Below are 19953 nucleotides of genomic sequence, written 5' to 3'. Positions count from 1 at the left end.
TTTTTCGGATCCTGTAAATCCTTGATCCGGTTAACCACTAAGTAAGGGCCTTCCCAATTTCTTTGTAGTTTCGGACACCATCCTTTCTGCCTTCGAGGTTGAAAGAGCCAGACAGAATCTCCGGGATTAAATTTTATATCCCTGGCTCGAATATTATAACGAGTCAGTGGACAGTCTGTGATTTAAGAGTCACTACGTTTGACATGTGTATTTGTCCATCATTATATTTGTCCATTTTATTTTATTTAAATTGATTTATTGGCACAATGAATTTATAATTTTATTAAAAAAATGTATATATCTGTCTAGTCTTATTTGACTTGATGTTATGGACCAGAGGATTTTAACGATGATTTAACCTCAAAACTTGCCTGATGAAGTTGGAAAATAAATGAAACCAACGAAACGTTGCAAATTTTGATAAGTTGAATCTGATCAATTCTGTCCAAGTTCCCAAGAAAATTTAGTATTTATTATAACGAGTTTTTAATTTGTCTGAAGCTATAGAAATTCTACTTATAGCAAAGCTATGAATTTCTTCTACTGTGGGGAAAATAATAACTATAGCAAAATAAGTCGCCAAATGCAATTGGGGACGCATGGCATCGGGGGTTTTGTACATGTGAGCGGATTCGTTTACGAAAACAATCTGAGCAGACCTGCATAGGGAGCCAATAGCAATGTCGGGTTGATCGGAAACAACCGATCAACAGTTGCAGACCTGTCATCAAATCAGCACAAATAAATTCACCTGTCTAACAGACACTGTATAAGGAAATAGTGAGGCGCGTACCGCCGAGACCTCGGCGGCGAGCGAAGCGAGCGCCGAGGTGGGGTTGGCGCGCGAAGCGCGCAGGGGCGCAGCCCCTAGTAAACAAAAATAAAAAAGATATTAACACTTTATTCATTTCACTGCATTACATGTATGACGATTCTAGAATAATGAGAATGAATTAGATTTTTTTTCTTATATCTCTAACAGCTACTCATAGAGCTTATAGAAAAGTTTTGTGGAATACGCTGCGAGCGAAGTATTAAAAGTACAGCCGAAAACGTAAGATTTTGTTCGTAATTCATCTGCTGTTGGTCCTATATACGCTTTATTGAATGTCTTTTCGGCATTTTTGAGGGTTAGAATTATCTGATTTAAAAAAAGTCCTGCAAAACGATTTTACGACGAAAAGGTTCCAAACTCCGAGAGTCGCAAATTTTTGGCTGATTTTGGGATATGCTGATATCGATTTATTCACAATCAGTATCAACATAATTTTGCAACGAATCAAAACTTACGGCTGAAAAACATCAAATTTGCACTGGATTTTTAACGAGGTGGGAAAGAAAAATCAGAAACTCGTAGGGACAAAGTTCCAGTTCCAGTTTATTCAATGTAGTACAAGTGTTCAGGTGTCAGTGTATACTACTTTACCAAGTTTCCAAATACTATAAATCTATTATGTTATACTAGTGCATTATACTAATGATTTTATACCAATAATTACTATAATAATATTCTCATTGATATAATCAGTACGTTATTTCTATATAGAATAGATACTGCGATATATATTGCATTGAGCAGAATATGAACAATGTTGTATAAAATAGTTATTAATGTTGTTTGTAAGCGTAGTTTGGGGTCCAGTCTGAGTACCTACAATGCTAAAAGCTACAATGCACCTCTGCAGGATTCGAGATGTGTAATGTTGTATTACTATTATACGTAACAATGAATAAATTGAATAACACCTACTGGAATTTCTTCGTCATTTTTTCGTATCTTTTCAGGTATTGGTCCCACGACGCTCCAAATACCTTTTTGTAATACTAGAGTTCCAATAAGTCTGGAAAGGGGTCGTTCGAATTGATTCTATGACGAAAAATTATCCGCTCGAAAAAAAAGGAAGGTAGACCTCGTCAGTTTTTTTCTATCCGTTGTTTGTGAATTTTAGACAATGCTGAAATCAATCTATTCATACGGTACATAGACGTACTCAACTGAGAGAAGTCGATTCGACGCAGTTCCAATACGCTGCGAGGAACGCACCAAGAGTAGCCTACAAAGAATAGAAGATTCCGTTAGTAGTTCCCCCGCTGCTGACCTTACGCTATTTTTTGTGCTATTTTTGAGTTCCTGTGGGTCCAATTAGTGTAACGATCATACTAATCGAATCTGAGACTAATATCTTTCAGTCGGAAAATGAAGAAAAACGTAAGGCTATCCCTCTTGCATTTTTGGCGAAAATTTTCCCGGTTTTGAAAAGTGCCGGAATGAATTCTTCCATGCACTATTCCGACGTCATTTTGCGAGAGAAATCGATTGGGCGCAGTCCCAATACGCTGCGATAAACGGATCAAAAGTTACAGCCAAAAAACGAGACCGGTGTTTTCGACATATTTCAGCTGGTGCTTTTTCCTTCGTAATTTCTCTCCTGTTGATCCCACGCTCTTTACGCTGCGTTTTCTGAGTTCCTAGGGGTCCAATTAGTCGGGGGAGGGTCATTTAAATCGAATCTTAAACCACAAATTTTCGGCTCTAAAAATGAAGAAAATGTAAGGCTAACCCCTTTGCATTTTTGGCAAAAATTTTCGTAATTTTGAAAAGTGCCGGAATGAATTCTTTCATGCACTATTCCGACGTCATTTTGCGAGATTAATCGATTGGGCGCAGTCCCAATACGCTGCGATAAACGGATCAAAAGTTACAGCCAAAAAACGAGACCCGTGTTTTCGACATATTTCAGCTGGTGCTTTTTCCTTCGTAATTTCTCTCCTGTTGATCCCACGCTCTTTTCGCTGCGTTTTCTGAGTTCCTAGGGGTCCAATTAGTCGGGGAAGGGTCATGTGAATCGAATCTGAGACCACAAATTTTCGGCTCCAAAAATGAAGAAAATGTAAGGCTAACCCCTTTGCATTTTTGGCAAAAATTTTCGTAATTTTGAAAAGTGCCGGAATGAATTCTTTCATGCACTATTCCGACGTCATTTTGCGAGAGAAATCGATTGGGCGCAGTCCCAATACGCTGCGATAAACGGATCAAAAGTTACAGCCAAAAAACGAAACCTGTGTTTTCGACATATTTCAGCTGGTGCTTTTTCCTTCGTAATTTCTCTCCTGTTGATCCCACGCTCTTTTCGCTGCGTTTTCTGAGTTCCTAGGGGTCCAATGAGTCGGGAGAGGGTCATTCAAATCGAATCTGAGACCACAAATTTTCGGCTCCAGAAATGAAGAAAATGTAAGGCTAACCCCTTTGCATTTTTCTCAAAAATTTTCGCAATTTTGAAAAGTGCCGGAATGAATACTTCCATGCACTATTCCGACGTCATTTTGCGAGAGAAACCGATTGGGTGCAGTCCCAATACGCTGCGATAAACGGATCAAAAGTTACGGCCAAAAAACAAGAACCTGTGTTTTCGACATATTTCAGCTAGTGCTTTTTCCTTCGTAATTTCTCTCCTGTTGATCCCACGCTCTTTTCGCTGCGTTTTCTGAGTTCCTAGGGGTCCAATGAGTCGGGGGAGGGTCATGTGAATCGAATCTGAGACCACAAATTTTCGGCTCCAAAAATGAAGAAAATGTAAGGCTAACCCCTTTGCATTTTTGGCAAAAATTTTCGTAATTTTGAAAAGTGCCGGAATGAATTCTTTCATGCACTATTCCGACGTCATTTTGCGAGAGTAATCGATTGGGCGCAGTCCCAATACGCTGCGATAAACGGATCAAAAGTTACAGCCAGAAAACGAAACCTGTGTTTTCGACATATTTCAGCTGGTGCTTTTTCCTTCGTAATTTCTCTCCTGTTGATCCCACGCTCTTTTCGCTGCGTTTTCTGAGTTCCTAGGGGTCCAATTAGTCGGGAGAGGGTCATTTAAATCGAATCTTAAACCACAAATTTTCGGCTCTAAAAATGAAGAAAATGTAAGGCTAACCCCTTTGCATTTTTCTCAAAAATTTTCGCAATTTTGAAAAGTGCCGGAATGAATACTTCCATGCACTATTCCGACGTCATTTTGCGAGAGAAACCGATTGGGCGCAGTCCCAATACGCTGCGATAAACGGATCAAAAGTTACGGCCAAAAAACGAGACCCGTGTTTTCGACATATTTCAGCTGGTGCTTTTTCCTTCGTAATTTCTCTCCTGTTGATCCCACGCTCTTTTCGCTGCGTTTTCTGAGTTCCTAGGGGTCCAATTAGTCGGGGAAGGGTCATGTGAATCGAATCTGAGACCACAAATTTTCGGCTCCAAAAATGAAGAAAATGTAAGGCTAACCCCTTTGCATTTTTGGCAAAAATTTTCGTAATTTTGAAAAGTGCCGGAATGAATTCTTCCATGCACTATTTTGACGTCATTTTGCGAGAGAAATCGATTGGGCGCAGTCCCAATACGCTGCGATAAACGGATCAAAAGTTACAGCCAAAAAACGAGACCTGTGTTTTCGACATATTTTAGCTGGTGCTTTTTCCTTCGTAATTTCTCTCCTGTTGATCCCACGCTCTTTTCGCTGCGTTTTCTGAGTTTCTAGGGGTACAATTAGTCGGGTGAGGGTCATCTAAATCAAATTTGAGACCACAAATTTTCGGCTCCAAAAATGAAGAAAATGTAAGGCTAACCCCTTTACATTTTTGGCGAAAATTTTCGTAATTTTGAAAAGTGCCGGAATGAATTCTTCCATGCACTATTCGAACGTCATTTTGCGAGAGAAATCGATTGGGCGCAGTCCCAATACGCTGCGATAAACGGATCAAAAGTTACAGCCAAAAAACGAAACCTGTGTTTTCGACATATTTCAGCTGGTGCTTTTTCCTTCGTAATTTCTCTCCTGTTGATCCCACGCTCTTTTCGCTGCGTTTTCTGAGTTCCTAGGGGTCCAATGAGTCGGGAGAGGGTCATTCAAATCGAATCTGAGACCACAAATTTTCGGCTCCAGAAATGAAGAAAATGTAAGGCTAACCCCTTTGCATTTTTCTCAAAAATTTTCGCAATTTTGAAAAGTGCCGGAATGAATACTTCCATGCACTATTCCGACGTCATTTTGCGAGAGAAACCGATTGGGTGCAGTCCCAATACGCTGCGATAAACGGATCAAAAGTTACGGCCAAAAAACAAGAACCTGTGTTTTCGACATATTTCAGCTAGTGCTTTTTCCTTCGTAATTTCTCTCCTGTTGATCCCACGCTCTTTTCGCTGCGTTTTCTGAGTTCCTAGGGGTCCAATGAGTCGGGGGAGGGTCATTTGAATCGAATCTGAGACCACAAATTTTCGGCTCCAAAAATGAAGAAAATGTAAGGCTAACCCCTTTGCATTTTTGGCAAAAATTTTCGTAATTTTGAAAAGTGAAGGAATGAATTCTTCCATGCACTATTCGGACGTCATTTTGCGAGAGAAATCGATTGGGCGCAGTCCCAATACGCTGCGATAAACGGATCAAAAGTTACAGCCAAAAAACGAGACCTGTGTTTTCGACATATTTTAGCTGGTGCTTTTTCCTTCGTAATTTCTCTCCTGTTGATCCCACGCTCTTTTCGCTGCGTTTTCTGAGTTTCTAGGGGTACAATTAGTCGGGTGAGGGTCATCTAAATCAAATTTGAGACCACAAATTTTCGGCTCCAAAAATGAAGAAAATGTAAGGCTAACCCCTTTACATTTTTGGCGAAAATTTTCGTAATTTTGAAAAGTGCCGGAATGAATTCTTCCATGCACTATTCGAACGTCATTTTGCGAGAGAAATCGATTGGGCGCAGTCCCAATACGCTGCGATAAACGGATCAAAAGTTACGGCCAAAAAACAAGAACCTGTGTTTTCGACATATTTCAGCTAGTGCTTTTTCCTTCGTAATTTCTCTCCTGTTGATCCCACGCTCTTTTCGCTGCGTTTTCTGAGTTCCTAGGGGTCCAATGAGTCGGGGGAGGGTCATTTGAATCGAATCTGAGACCACAAATTTTCGGCTCCAAAAATGAAGAAAATGTAAGGCTAACCCCTTTGCATTTTTGGCAAAAATTTTCGTAATTTTGAAAAGTGAAGGAATGAATTCTTCCATGCACTATTCGGACGTCATTTTGCGAGAGAAATCGATTGGGCGCAGTCCCAATACGCTGCGATAAACGGATCAAAAGTTACAGCCAAAAAACGAGACCTGTGTTTTCGACATATTTTAGCTGGTGCTTTTTCCTTCGTAATTTCTCTCCTGTTGATCCCACGCTCTTTTCGCTGCGTTTTCTGAGTTTCTAGGGGTACAATTAGTCGGGTGAGGGTCATCTAAATCAAATTTGAGACCACAAATTTTCGGCTCCAAAAATGAAGAAAATGTAAGGCTAACCCCTTTACATTTTTGGCGAAAATTTTCGTAATTTTGAAAAGTGCCGGAATGAATTCTTCCATGCACTATTCGAACGTCATTTTGCGAGAGAAATCGATTGGGCGCAGTCCCAATACGCTGCGATAAACGGATCAAAAGTTACGGCCAAAAAACAAGAACCTGTGTTTTCGACATATTTCAGCTAGTGCTTTTTCCTTCGTAATTTCTCTCCTGTTGATCCCACGCTCTTTTCGCTGCGTTTTCTGAGTTCCTAGGGGTCCAATGAGTCGGGGGAGGGTCATTTGAATCGAATCTGAGACCACAAATTTTCGGCTCCAAAAATGAAGAAAATGTAAGGCTAACCCCTTTGCATTTTTGGCAAAAATTTTCGTAATTTTGAAAAGTGCCGGAATGAATTCTTCCATGCACTATTCGGACGTCATTTTGCGAGAGAAATCGATTGGGCGCAGTCCCAATACGCTGCGATAAACGGATCAAAAGTTACAGCCAAAAAACGAGACCTGTGTTTTCGACATATTTTAGCTGGTGCTTTTTCCTTCGTAATTTCTCTCCTGTTGATCCCACGCTCTTTTCGCTGCGTTTTCTGAGTTTCTAGGGGTACAATTAGTCGGGTGAGGGTCATCTAAATCGAATCTGAGACCACAAATTTTCGGCTCCAAAAATGAAGAAAATGTAAGGCTAACCCCTCTACATTTTTGGCGAAAATTTTCGTAATTTTGAAAAGTGCCGGAATGAATTCTTCCATGCACTATTCGAACGTCATTTTGCGAGAGAAATCGATTGGGCGCAGTCCCAATACGCTGCGATAAACGGATCAAAAGTTACAGCCAAAAAACGAGACCCGTGTTTTCGACATATTTCAGCTGGTGCTTTTTCCTTCGTAATTTCTCTCCTGTTGATCCCACGCTCTTTTCGCTGCGTTTTCTGAGTTCCTAGGGGTCCAATTAGTCGGGGAAGGGTCATGTGAATCGAATCTGAGACCACAAATTTTCGGCTCCAAAAATGAAGAAAATGTAAGGCTAACCCCTTTGCATTTTTGGCAAAAATTTTCGTAATTTTGAAAAGTGCCGGAATGAATTCTTTCATGCACTATTCCGACGTCATTTTGCGAGAGTAATCGATTGGGCGCAGTCCCAATACGCTGCGATAAACGGATCAAAAGTTACAGCCAAAAAACGAAACCTGTGTTTTCGACATATTTCAGCTGGTGCTTTTTCCTTCGTAATTTCTCTCCTGTTGATCCCACGCTCTTTTCGCTGCGTTTTCTGAGTTCCTAGGGGTCCAATTAGTCGGGAGAGGGTCATTTAAATCGAATCTTAAACCACAAATTTTCGGCTCTAAAAATGAAGAAAATGTAAGGCTAACCCCTTTGCATTTTTCTCAAAAATTTTCGCAATTTTGAAAAGTGCCGGAATGAATACTTCCATGCACTATTCCGACGTCATTTTGCGAGAGTAATCGATTGGGCGCAGTCCCAATACGCTGCGATAAACGGATCAAAAGTTACAGCCAAAAAACGAGACCGGTGTTTTCGACATATTTCAGCTGGTGCTTTTTCCTTCGTAATTTCTCTCCTGTTGATCCCACGCTCTTTACGCTGCGTTTTCTGAGTTCCTAGGGGTCCAATTAGTCGGGGGAGGGTCATTTAAATCGAATCTTAAACCACAAATTTTCGGCTCCAAAAATGAAGAAAATGTAAGGCTAACCCCTTTGCATTTTTGGCAAAAATTTTCGTAATTTTGAAAAGTGCCGGAATGAATTCTTTCATGCACTATTCCGACGTCATTTTGCGAGATTAATCGATTGGGCGCAGTCCCAATACGCTGCGATAAACGGATCAAAAGTTACAGCCAAAAAACGAGACCTGTGTTTTCGACATATTTCAGCTGGTGCTTTTTCCTTCGTAATATCTCTCCTGTTGATCCCACGCTCTTTTCGCTGCGTTTTCTGAGTTCCTAGGGGTCCAATTAGTCGGGAGAGGGTCATTTAAATCGAATCTTAAACCACAAATTTTCGGCTCTAAAAATGAAGAAAATGTAAGGCTAACCCCTTTGCATTTTTCTCAAAAATTTTCGCAATTTTGAAAAGTGCCGGAATGAATACTTCCATGCACTATTCCGACGTCATTTTGCGAGAGAAATCGATTGGGCGCAGTCCCAATACGCTGCGATAAACGGATCAAAAGTTACAGCCAAAAAACGAGACCCGTGTTTTCAACATATTTCAGCTGGTGCTTTTTCCTTCGTAATTTCTCACCTGTTGATCCCACGCTTTTTTCGCTGCGTTTTCTGAGTTCCAGGTGGTCCATTAGTCAGGAAAGGGTTACACAAATCGAGTCTGAGACGAAAAATTTTCGGCTCCAAAAATGAAGAAAAAACAACGCTAAATATTGCAACAGAATTTTGCTGCGAGTGAAAATCTAGCCTTGGGATGCTACCGTTATGTCTATAAGCTCGATGGTACCGCGCTGGATGGGGAACAATTTTTCCTGGCATGTTGCCTGTGCACAAAGCGAATTACCCACAAATCCAGAATATCCCTAGAATCCTGTAGAAGTGCGTGCTAGTGTATATACTACTAGTGTCGGTAAAAAAGTACGGAGGAAGAGTGAGATAGAGCATACATACGACGCACAACCAGTCCTCGTCTCTCTACAACCTAGTTGGCCGATATGTTTTCTTTCCGACGATCAAACGCAGAGTGAGAGAGATGGAGAATGCAGGGTAATCCAGCGATACATATCTCGCCTACTCATCACGACGGACACAGTTTTCTCGAAGTTGACGGCATGGGTCGCTACCTGCAGTAGTATATGCTTTAAGAGTGCTGCCGAACTTATGGCAGTATTACCACTTCGTGGTATTAGAATACTGCAGATTCCACCTAATTCTTCGACATGCATCATCTGTGTTTTCAACTTTGGTCGTGAGTGAGGTAAATTCCGATTAGTGAAGGCTGAGAAATTTGGACTCAACATTTTTCAAGATTTTCCCATAGATTACAATGGCTGACGAAGTGATAAATGGAGAAGCATTGTCTCTGAAACATAAAAAAGAACGAAAAGAACTCCAAGGTATGATGTAAATATGACTTGGAATACATGAATCACATGCTTTACCGCTTTATCTCATCTAAGGGGGTATTCTAGTCTAAACCTTTTCACCGTTTTTCAACGAAATTGTTTTCCTAACCCTTAAAACTCCTGGCACAGGTGATACCGTTAATATCTGTATGCTGTATACGGAGTTATTCATTTGTCTACATGTCGGTTGCTTCAGTCAAACCACTGGCCAATTTTTGTCATTGTAAAAACAATCGTTCTTTATAAGGATTTCAACATGGGAGCACATATGATTATACCAATTTCATCAAATATACTTTTCTGCTATTATTTCTTTTACCTAACGTTTGCTTGATTTACATAGAGAACCTATTTTGCTCGTTGCCTGTCAATGAGCGTAGTATCTGTGTTACTGTATAAGCTCTGAAGAATAAATGGTCAAATAATTTTTTTGAAATTCTCAAAATTGGTGATGCTATAACAATTCTCACAACTCGACTGCATAGCATGGAAGCAACTGTGTGCTCCTTCTCTGCAGGAAGTCTATTGTAAGTGGCGTATAGGTATATATTTCGCCATAGAGTTTTTCGAAATTGTTGCAAATTTTCGGATCTTGGAAGGTTTGACAACACGGTCAGATATAGAAGCAAAAACCTAAATCAACGTTCACGTACGTACCTACATAATCTGCGCAAGATCTATAGTAAGTTTATATTTTTCTCTACTTTCGAGTTAAGCAGACACATGGTAATGACAGTTTGTAGTCCTGATTTCTGTCTTGTCAGGCAGAGTGTAGTCACTAAAGAATGGTCAGGGCAGTACAAAATATCAGGCCCTTTACGCAGATCGAGCCAAGAAGACGAAATTTCACGGAATTGATGTAGCACGGAACAATGAACGAATTCCACTGATGCATTAGCCGTAAAGTTGAAGAAATCACAAAAACTAAGGATGCACGTATCTTGCATACTGTACTTTTTCAGATTTTATTTTTAGCCAATTGCTGGCAGTTCCTATTTGTATAAAATATATTAAAAAAAAAAATTGTACTTTGACCAAACCCGTGGCTGTGGATTAGGTTTCAAAATTACAGTTAACTGTGATTGCCCTCCACAACATATCAATTCATGTCGATTTATTGTCAAATTATACGAGGTAAATCGTTGAATCGTCACTACATTGTAGTTATTATGAATTGACCAAGGTATAAATTTATTTTGTGGCATATGAACTTGGGACAAGCACTTTCTACAACATCTACTTTCATCAACATATATTACACCTGTCTCAAAAATTTACATACCGCATCCAGAGCTGTTTTCAATAATGCCCTAAAAAGTGTAATCGAAGAAGAGAGAATACTAAATTCTGAAGCTTAAAATCCAGACAGAGAATTCATTGTCAATGAAGATGAAACCTAGGAGAAACAAGGTTATAGTTCTTCATTTGAAACCTCTACACTCATTGGAAAATCCAATAAAAAAAAAGTGTTTGATGCAATTGTCAGATCAAATTATTGTCAAGGGTGTAACCTGTGGAATGCAAAAAAATTTAACGAATAGCATGCATATAATGAGTGGTCTGAGGAACATAAAGACAACTGATTTATAAATCTCAGGCACATCAGTCAAATGAAGATGATATTTCTAAGATCAATGTAGAAGAATGGTGTCAAATACACAACGTATATCAGAGGTAGTGACAACAAGCCCTTCAGAGGCATTTCAGATGACAAACCATATGGCGATGAAACCCTCATCAAGAAGAGTGTATGGGACACGTGTCGAAGTGAATGAATACAAGATTGCAATGCTAAGAAAGCCAACATGGGTATTAAATAATGGACGAATGTACCACATATTACGTAATGCAGAGGCTGAACAAGTCCTTGATAAGATTATGCATAGGCCACCTTTGAACAACAAAGTTCTAAAAGTGGTTGAATCGATTTACGACAACCTGACAGATAATTTACTGGAAAGATGCTTGAGAGCGAACATCCAAAATAGTAAAGTATCTCTGAACTCACTGATTTGGATTTTTGCCCAAAGGACATATATTGTGGACTTGCCACGATCGAAATTGTCACCTACCTAGAAGTTTCCATTTTTAACAAAGAGTCCAGCAGTACTCTACATATTTTTTCTGTCATGGGAATAGCTATTGGTCAGCGAACAAAAGTGTATGCTGATAACGAGACTAATAACAGGTTCGCTGATTTGAGAGACAGGTGTTATTAGCAAAAAAAAAAAAAAGGTCAGATTACTCTCAGGCAAGAAATGCAGAACTGAGAAATGCCATGACATGCAGAAACAAGAAGAAACCCTTTATGGCTCAGGAATTGCCGATTAATGGTTCGTATCTTAAAATTGAATTGATGTAGAAAATAGAAAATTTCTATAAAAATTTACAATTTTTGCAACCATTTTTATTTTTCAAGTAAGAATTTTCATCGCAGTCCAATTAACATTTCAGCCTATCGAATGAATTAAAGAAAACACAAAAATATATTAATTATAAATTATTTCACTACATTATTTAAAATTTTGAAAAAATTAATTAACCATAAATCTAAGAAAAATTATTTATATTGATGATTTTAAATTTTATTAAATAATTTATTTTAATTACCTTCATTTATATTCAGAACAATTATTGTTATTAAAAGACAAAAAAAATATCTGAAATTAAAACTTCATTTTTATGAGACCGGCATTCAATAAATTTCAATTTCCGTTCGTATTCTTTAGTCCCAACCATAGTTACACTCACTAATTGCTACCCTTTTTGATTTTTCAGTTTCAGAAAAGCAGAGCACGCTGTACCGTTTTTTTTTATCTCTTCCCACGCGTTACAGAGTAGCGGCCGTAATCAACATAATTTTTAAATAAAAATATTTACAGAGTACCTCTAAATATCAATAAATGACTATAAAAAATATGTGGCAAAATATTTATCAGTTCGGCATAAAAAATTCCTGAAAACAGGTCAAAAATCTTTGTTTAAGACTAAAATACCCCCTTAAGATTACTGTTCATGATTTATAAAGGTTTACAATATTCATGATTAATGATAAATTTACTGTAATGAACCATCAATCAATATAAAAAAATTTAAGATGAGGCAAAAGATGTAACAAATTACACAAGTTGTTTCTAATTTAGATAACTATTCTTAATATTACTATTAATATTATTATTCTTATTCGGTTTTGACCAGCTCAAATCCAGAATTTGAAAAAATCTATCTGCAAGGGTGATAAAAAACGGAAAAAAGAAATAACTGAGGAAATAGCACAGCTGGAGATCGATCTGGATAAAAAGCAGGAGCAAGAGATAATAAACTCAAGATTGAAAGAAGCCCCAGTTGAGAACGAACATGTCTCAGCCGATGATAACCAGCCAGAACAGACGCAACAACGTATATCAAAAGCGCAAAAGCGAAGAGACAAGAAAAGCAATGCAGAAAAGGAAAGATATCAGAGGATCATTGAGCAGGAGGCAGAAAATGTTAATGGGAAAAGAAACGTCGAGACACAAGCCATAATAAAAATACTCCAAGAACGTCACCTCCGGATTCATGAAATTCCCAGCGATGGCCATTGGTAAATTCTTACTCATGGATTGTTCCTATGTCGAAAAAAAAGAATTATGGACGCTTTTTCCTGTTCATTGGTCTGAAGTACCACGTTCTTGGACAGCAGTTGAAATTGTGCAACGAATTATTTTATATTCCAGAATTCTGATAAGTTTTTTTAATGAGATTACTTGAACTTGTGTCAAGCTACAATCATCATTAGAATGGTCATAAACTTCACTTTCAGTTTGTACAACGCGGTTTCTCATCAGCTAAGAGAAATAGGAGATATCCCATTGGGCTTCAAGACTCTTAGGGTGAAAACTTCGGAGTACCTCAAAGCCAATATGAACGACTTTGTACCATTTTTACACAATGCTGAATCAGAAGAAACCTTATCTCCTGAACAATACACAAAGTATTGCGACGATGTTGCAGGGACAACTGCATGGGGCGGTGCTGTTGAGGTATTAAATAGTACTGGAATAAATTTAGTCATATTTGAATGTTCAGTAAATTTTTTTGTCACTTTTGAGTAGAAATTACAGTTTTATTTGAAAGCAACTTTTTTTTTCGTCTAGTTGTAAGGCTTGTCTATAGCAAACAATAATCCTTGTGAAAGAACATTTTGAATCCAATTTCGAAAGACCACTTATTGAATTGAAAGTTTGCCTATTTAAATAACATAGAGACGGTGTCATTTCTTAAGTTGTTACTACTTATATTCATTTGGTGATACAAACACGATCCTGGAAGCATTTTGTGATAATTGAAATTTTCTAAATGTGTCCCTTGAGAAAAATTGGTAGTCCTTATGGTTCGAAAATTATAAACCACAAAATTGCATATTATGAAAAAATTTAGCTTGAAACGTCGTTGGTGGAAATTACAATTTTGTAAGGAATTTAATTCTTTACAAAATCCAGGATCAAGTCAGTATAAGTGTGACTGATTTTGAACGACAAGTTTTTAAAAAATTACATTTTTCCGACGAAGTTTAAATGAGATAACTTCGAATTCCGAGAAGACATTTTAAAATAGGATTTAAGATACATCCTTCCGGGAAATATTTGTTTTGCTATGTGCTATAAATTTTTCAGGTAAAGGTGGGACAAAATTTTGCTTTTAAATGAAACACACTTATAGATATGCTGAATAATTTGCTCATAAAAGCGATACTGATGGCTTTAATGCTTCATTTTAACAGCTACAAGTTCTCTCCCAAGTTCTGAAGTGTCCGATTGAAGTGATACAAGCAACTGGAGCCCCGTATGTTATAGGCGAGGAATATAAGGACGAAGGAAAAAAGGTCACCTTGACTTATCACCGGCACATGTACGGACTCGGTGCTCACTATAATTCCGTAACGAAATTTGCCATAAACGAAGAAAGTTGATCGACGTATCGAGTTAATTTCCTCAATCATTCATCACAATTGTCATGAAATTTTTCGCGCAGTGACGAATGAAAAAAAAATTTGTGAACAAACTAATGATGAATCATTTAACATCATTTATTCAAGCATTCGGAATCTGAAATTGAATCAGTTTTCGTTGTTATGACTTAAGTCTCACTGGTGTAATCTGTTCCATAAATGGATTCAATCGATTAAAAGAAAATATTTATCCCAATAATACGAGTTGATTCTTTATTTGCAATCAAAAGAATGATGATTTAAAATTGAGATGATGCTCGTAAATAGTCACCGGTAACACTCGATTTTAGATAAAGTCACTATTCTTTATATCGACCCTAGATGTTAATCAGTTTTGTTTTCAGCTGCCTGATTCGTCTCTCGGTTTTTGTTTGGGTCGTCTGGTTTCATAGCAGGGAAAAATAATACCTCCTGTAGAAGAAACAGGTTGTTATAAACTTACTCAGTCTTTTCAAGTATCGGTAACTCAGAGAATACGGTACCTTGATGTTATTAGAGTCTGTGAGGAACATTGTGAGTCTGTCAATTCCGAGTCCCCATCCAGCCGTTGGGGGTAAGCCGTATTCCAAAGCAGTGCAGAAGTTTTCATCAACTAACTGCGCCTCGTCATCTCCTGCTGCTTTGTCGCTTGCCTGTTGCTCAAATCTGAGAACAATTTACAGATAGTACTAAACTTTCAGAAGTAGGTGTATTTTATATTTTCTGGAATAGGGATTCGATTTAAAAGATTTGGGTTAATTTCAAGGTTTTGTAGATTAAAAATGACACGATGAATTAGAAGACCGTAGAGAAAGTTCCAGACATTACCTTTCTCTCTGAACAAGCGGATCGTTCAACTCTGTATAAGCATTGCAGACTTCTTTTTTCATAACGAAAAGCTCGAACCTCTCGGTTAGTCCTTTTGCTGATCTGTGCCACTTTGCCAATGGTGACATGATTTGGGGGTGGTCCAAAATAAATGTTGGATCAACACACGTTTCCTCTATGAACTCACCAACAAGCTGTAAAGGGTTATTCGGACATGAAAGAAAGTGATTTTATTCTGATGAGTGATTAGATTTGTATTAAATGTTATAATAATGATAATAATAATAATAGTAATAATCATTGCCCCTAGAAGCTATAGTTTGTGTGGGGTATGAAAGGAAGTGGTCAGTAATCATCACTATGCTTCTGCAGCCACCTTAATTTGTTCAATAGAAACACCTACATTCTCATAAAGAGCATGAAAAATTGCAGAAAAAAAGTTTGCCCAAGTGTAGGCGGACCGAGTTGAAACTTCACTTTGCCGATTCATAGCCCGAATAATGTAACTCGCATTACAATTTTTGCAAGTTGCTACTCAAACCTTCTTCGACACACTGGGAATTTGAACCAAAGTCCCCCCCTTCGATAGTTTTGTACATTAGCGCGATGCTACTAAGGTTGGCTAATAACATAATATTTATGCAGCTGACGGTTAGCGTTTTATCTAAGAAATAAAAAAAATTTAAGAAGTATATTCCGAACTTTTACCATTTCAAGGGTCTCGGGAACCAAAATGAAAACAATACAATTTGTTGTGAAATTCCAAGGAGATTCCAAGTTTTTGGGAAAGTCAATGCCGTGTTACAAACACCTAAACTCACCTTGTCTAGAAGCCTGGCAGTAGTCCGCGGTGGAGGACACTCAACATTGTGTTTTTCGCACAAATCGCTGAGAAATTTTGCAGCTTTAGGCGTGTTCAATTTATCGGGTTCGGGCAGCTTGACGTTCAACATTGTTTCAAGTGTTTTGAGCATTGGGATCCGCTTGAAAGGAGGTGTGAAGTCGATTTCCACTCCTTCGGTATCTGGGCCGTCAGGGTGAAAAACTATCTTATACGTCCCGTGAATGCTCTTCACCATGCCAGACAACATGTCTTCGGTTATTGTCATCAGATCGTTGTAGTCCGCATATGCCATGTAAAATTCACACGTCGTGAACTCTGGGTTGTGGGTCATGTCTATTCCCTCATTTCTGAACTGTCTTCCTATCTCGTAAACTCGATCTATTCCCCCAACAACGAGCATCTGGGTGAAAACGATATTTTTTTTACTGCATATTACACTGAAAAGAAGTTAGTTAGGTTTTGTTTTTGCAATAATAAACTAAAACAATGAATTGGAGTGTTGGGGAACATGATAAAAATATCAGTTGATTTCTCCCAGAAAAATGGCTACATGTAACTTTCTGTGAAGTTCGATAAATACAAATCGTTTCTCCTGCGAATTGAGTATGTATTCGTTTTCGAGAGATAGAACATCTGGGTTGTACATACTTTGTGGTAAAGTTCAGGAGCGACTCGCATGAAGAGATCCATGTTGAGATCGTTGTGATGTGTAATGAATGGTTTAGCAGTTGCACCGCCTGCTATCATGTTCATCATGGGTGTTTCAACTTCTAGGAATCCAATGTTATCAAGGAATCGGCGTACATAGGCGATTATTTTTGCGCGAACGTGAAAGACCTGCCTGACCTTATTGTTCAAAATAAGATCTAGATATCGTTGACGGAATCTCGTTTCCTGGTAGGTAAAATTTCGTTTAAAATCTTGAGGATAACCATAGAAACTATTGTAAAACAGTTAGTAAAATTATCTACCTTGTCTTTAAGGCCGAAGTGGAGATGGGGTAGCATATGCAAACACGGACTGAGCAGAGTTATGCTTCTCGGCATGATCGAGAACTCTCCCTTTTTTGTTTTTCCCGGATTACCGACGATTCCGATTATGTCGCCCCTCCTTATCTTAGCTGTATCGGAAAAGAATTTCTCCTCATCCTCGTAGTGCCTCGCATTGGCCATCACCTGGATTTTTACACCCTCGCCTCGCAGATCATAGAAGATCAGCTTTGCCCCCGACTCACGAATAGCGTGAACACGACCCGCAATGCTGTGAGTTTCATTCTCTAGGACCTCACCTTCCTTAATGTGACTAAAGCTCTCTATGAATATTTCCAAGGATGTCGAAACATGGAACTTATGCGGATAAGGATGCTGCCCAGCTGCCTTAAGCTGGCTAACTGCCTGTGTTCGCAACTTGAAATATTCCTAGTAGAAAAAATAAAGAAACAAGACTATCAGAAACTGTGGAGAAATGGTCTTAAAAGACTGACTAAAAACCGATTCTAAAGCATATAACGGAAAAGATAACTCACTTAAAACCACATCAAGTTGTTGAAAGGTCGAACTAAGTAATGTTGAAGACAAATGGACCCCACCCTCTGAATTAAAAGTTAAATAAAGAAAAGTGACGATTTTTCAAATATAGAGCAATGTTATTTGCACCAAATATTGTTAACATGAATGAAACATCACTACTATACAATAGAAATGATGTGAGCAAAATTAGAATTGGAAATATAATTTTTTTCTGAAAATGCACTGTTGCATCAGGGGCACACTTTTACTTACTTACTGCTGGAAACAAATTTCATTATATTTAAACTTTGAGAAATCAGAAGTTTTACCCATACCCACTAACATGATGATTTTTTTCATGTGTAATTGCTCATTTATTGAATATGCAAATGTTAATAGTGGATTACCTCTCATAAAAGTCAATATACAAATCTAAAAATTTGTGTGCATATTCAGATGGAAGTTTGGAAAAAACATAAGGCAGATTACAACTTCTGAATTGTTCTTAGTTCATCGATGATATATTTTGTAATGTAAAACAAAAGATGTACGAATTATGCAAAATTTTAGCACCAATATGAATAGTTTTTTTTTTTTAAGGTAGGTAAATATGGCCGTCACGTTATGACCTTGGATCTTAGAAATTCTTTGTACCTAGACCACACAAGGGAGGTTACAAAAATCGTACAAATATTTTCAAGAAAATGTTTTCAGTGTAGTGTTTTCGAAAAGAAATGTTTAGAACATCAATGTGATATAATTAAGTGGTCAGTATTATTATATTTATATAGTATTGCCCTTAATATATTAGAATTTATTATCATGATTTTACTGAGTTAAATCTAAAGAATAAAATAATTGCAACTCACGCAGTACTTGATATACAATCTCTATAAATGCAGACAAAAACAATGTTTTGAATACCTGTAGAAACTATGCCACATAAATCTTTTTCAGTTACATTTTTAAGGGAATGTTACGATATTATATATCCATACCTATAAAGGTCTATGAACCTTTCTGAAACCTCAAGTTACTAGGTTCAACAGTTACACAAACATTATATTTAGGCTAAACAATATTTTGTAAAACATTTTAAAATAATTATGGGTATTTATAATTTGAGTCAAAGATCTTGATCGATTAAAGAACACATGACAAGTAATTTAAAAAAAAATGACAATCAGTTGAAAGTGAAAACTTCGTAATTAACTTACATTTGGGCTAATTTCCTCCTCTTCCTTTAGGGATGGTTTCTTATCCTTAACGGATGCCGCTTTGACTTCAGCCGCTGCCGTCTCTTTTTCAGCTTTTTCTTTAGCCTTCTGTTCGGCCTTTAGACGTCTTTTCAGCTCGCTGAGGTGGACAGAAATGATTGTTAGGTTAATTTAGGTTATGTTATGTTCGGCCCCATGAATTTTGATTTGTTTTTAAGTGGGAAATGAGACCTAAAGTTCAATTTCAATTACCCACCTCGAAAGAGGTTGTTGGATGGATATTCGTCGAAATACTGAATCTAGGCTTAACAAGGAAAGTTCTGTGAGAGAAGAGCCAATATTGCGAGAGCATTTGTTGGTTAGGATACGAAGCATGATGAATATACCGTGGAAGTTCCTAACCTAGACACAATTTGACACCATTCAAACTGTCAATATAATTACGTTCATGTACGAGATCGAAAACGGTACAGTCTGATAATTAATACAAGATTAACATGTCAAAACACAGGAGATCGTGATTGACAACGTGGGAGCCTAGAGCGACGGACGGCACGCGTTTATTTCAGGTTATTATCAAGAGTCCCGTGACTAAACTGAGTGATTATATGGTCACGCGTTTTCTGGGAAATGAAAATCATCCTGGTAGAATTGTTGATAAAAAACTTACAAAATTACTCACTTTTTTGAAACTTTTTCACCGTCGGTAGTATCGGCCATGCTGGTAACGTTTTGAGAAAGGGTCTCGCGTTACTACGTTGGCAGCCTTGTACTTTGGAGGAGGTCTGTCATTTTTGTGATTTTCGTCAATTTCTTCGAATTTTTCACCACTTTCTAGTCTTTACATTTTTCCAATACAAAACTATCAACTAATAACACTGGCATACACATTTGTAATCAAGTCGCGGATAGGTGACAATCCAGTTTGACTTCCACAGTACTGTTTAAAATAGTCTAGTTTCGATGTCGCTCGCATTACGGGATCACGGTTTATATGATTCGTCGCTCTCCCTCAATGTTTAAATTTCGAGTTTTTGTATTCCATTTCATAAATGAAAATTTTTGACATTCATGCAAATGCTAATTTTTTTACTTTTGAGGCAGTAGCTTTTTGTCGAACAAGCGATTATCTGATATCATAGGTATATCTTAGCTATTTCTCCGTCTTGGGTTTGTTTACACCACTAATT

General features: G+C 37.8%; 2 protein-coding genes and 1 long non-coding RNA gene across 5 annotated transcripts; 2 read left to right on the top strand and 1 right to left on the bottom strand.

The window, feature by feature from the left end:
- The first annotated feature begins 9095 nt into the window (after nucleotides 1-9095).
- Nucleotides 9096-14411, top strand: LOC124211641 (deubiquitinase OTUD6B). Its single transcript, XM_046610942.2, has 4 exons — nucleotides 9096-9388; nucleotides 12596-12980; nucleotides 13200-13419; nucleotides 14160-14411. The coding sequence occupies exons 1-4, from the start codon at nucleotides 9319-9321 to the stop codon at nucleotides 14346-14348; spliced, it is 864 nt and encodes a 287-aa protein (XP_046466898.1). The 5' UTR covers nucleotides 9096-9318; the 3' UTR covers nucleotides 14349-14411.
- Nucleotides 9395-12589, top strand: LOC138190402 (uncharacterized). 2 transcript variants are annotated; one of them, XR_011176292.1, is made up of 3 exons: nucleotides 9395-10079; nucleotides 10222-11730; nucleotides 12176-12589. It is a non-coding gene; the product is annotated as an uncharacterized lncRNA (long non-coding RNA). The 2 variants fall into 2 exon arrangements; XR_011176291.1 differs by having other exon boundaries at nucleotides 10162-11730.
- A 162-nt stretch (nucleotides 14412-14573) lies between the features above and the next one.
- LysRS (Lysyl-tRNA synthetase) lies at nucleotides 14574-19658 on the bottom strand. Of its 2 annotated transcripts, none has more exons than XM_046610929.2 (8): nucleotides 19446-19658; nucleotides 18764-18902; nucleotides 17010-17456; nucleotides 16687-16932; nucleotides 16016-16438; nucleotides 15195-15388; nucleotides 14870-15032; nucleotides 14574-14798 (listed from the first exon to the last, which is right to left on the bottom strand). In XM_046610929.2, the coding sequence occupies exons 1-8, from the start codon at nucleotides 19481-19483 to the stop codon at nucleotides 14712-14714; spliced, it is 1737 nt and encodes a 578-aa protein (XP_046466885.1). In that variant the 5' UTR covers nucleotides 19484-19658; the 3' UTR covers nucleotides 14574-14711. The 2 variants fall into 2 exon arrangements, with proteins under 2 accessions (XP_046466885.1, XP_046466884.1); XM_046610928.1 differs by lacking the exon at nucleotides 19446-19658 and adding an exon at nucleotides 19020-19333.
- Nucleotides 19659-19953: the final 295 nt, after the last annotated feature.

Source organism: Neodiprion pinetum, chromosome 2 (genome assembly GCF_021155775.2).
Source record: "Neodiprion pinetum isolate iyNeoPine1 chromosome 2, iyNeoPine1.2, whole genome shotgun sequence".
Taxonomy (NCBI): Eukaryota; Metazoa; Arthropoda; class Insecta; order Hymenoptera; family Diprionidae; genus Neodiprion; species Neodiprion pinetum.
Note: the sequence above shows the minus strand (reverse complement) of the source record. Positions and strands in the feature narration are given on the sequence as shown.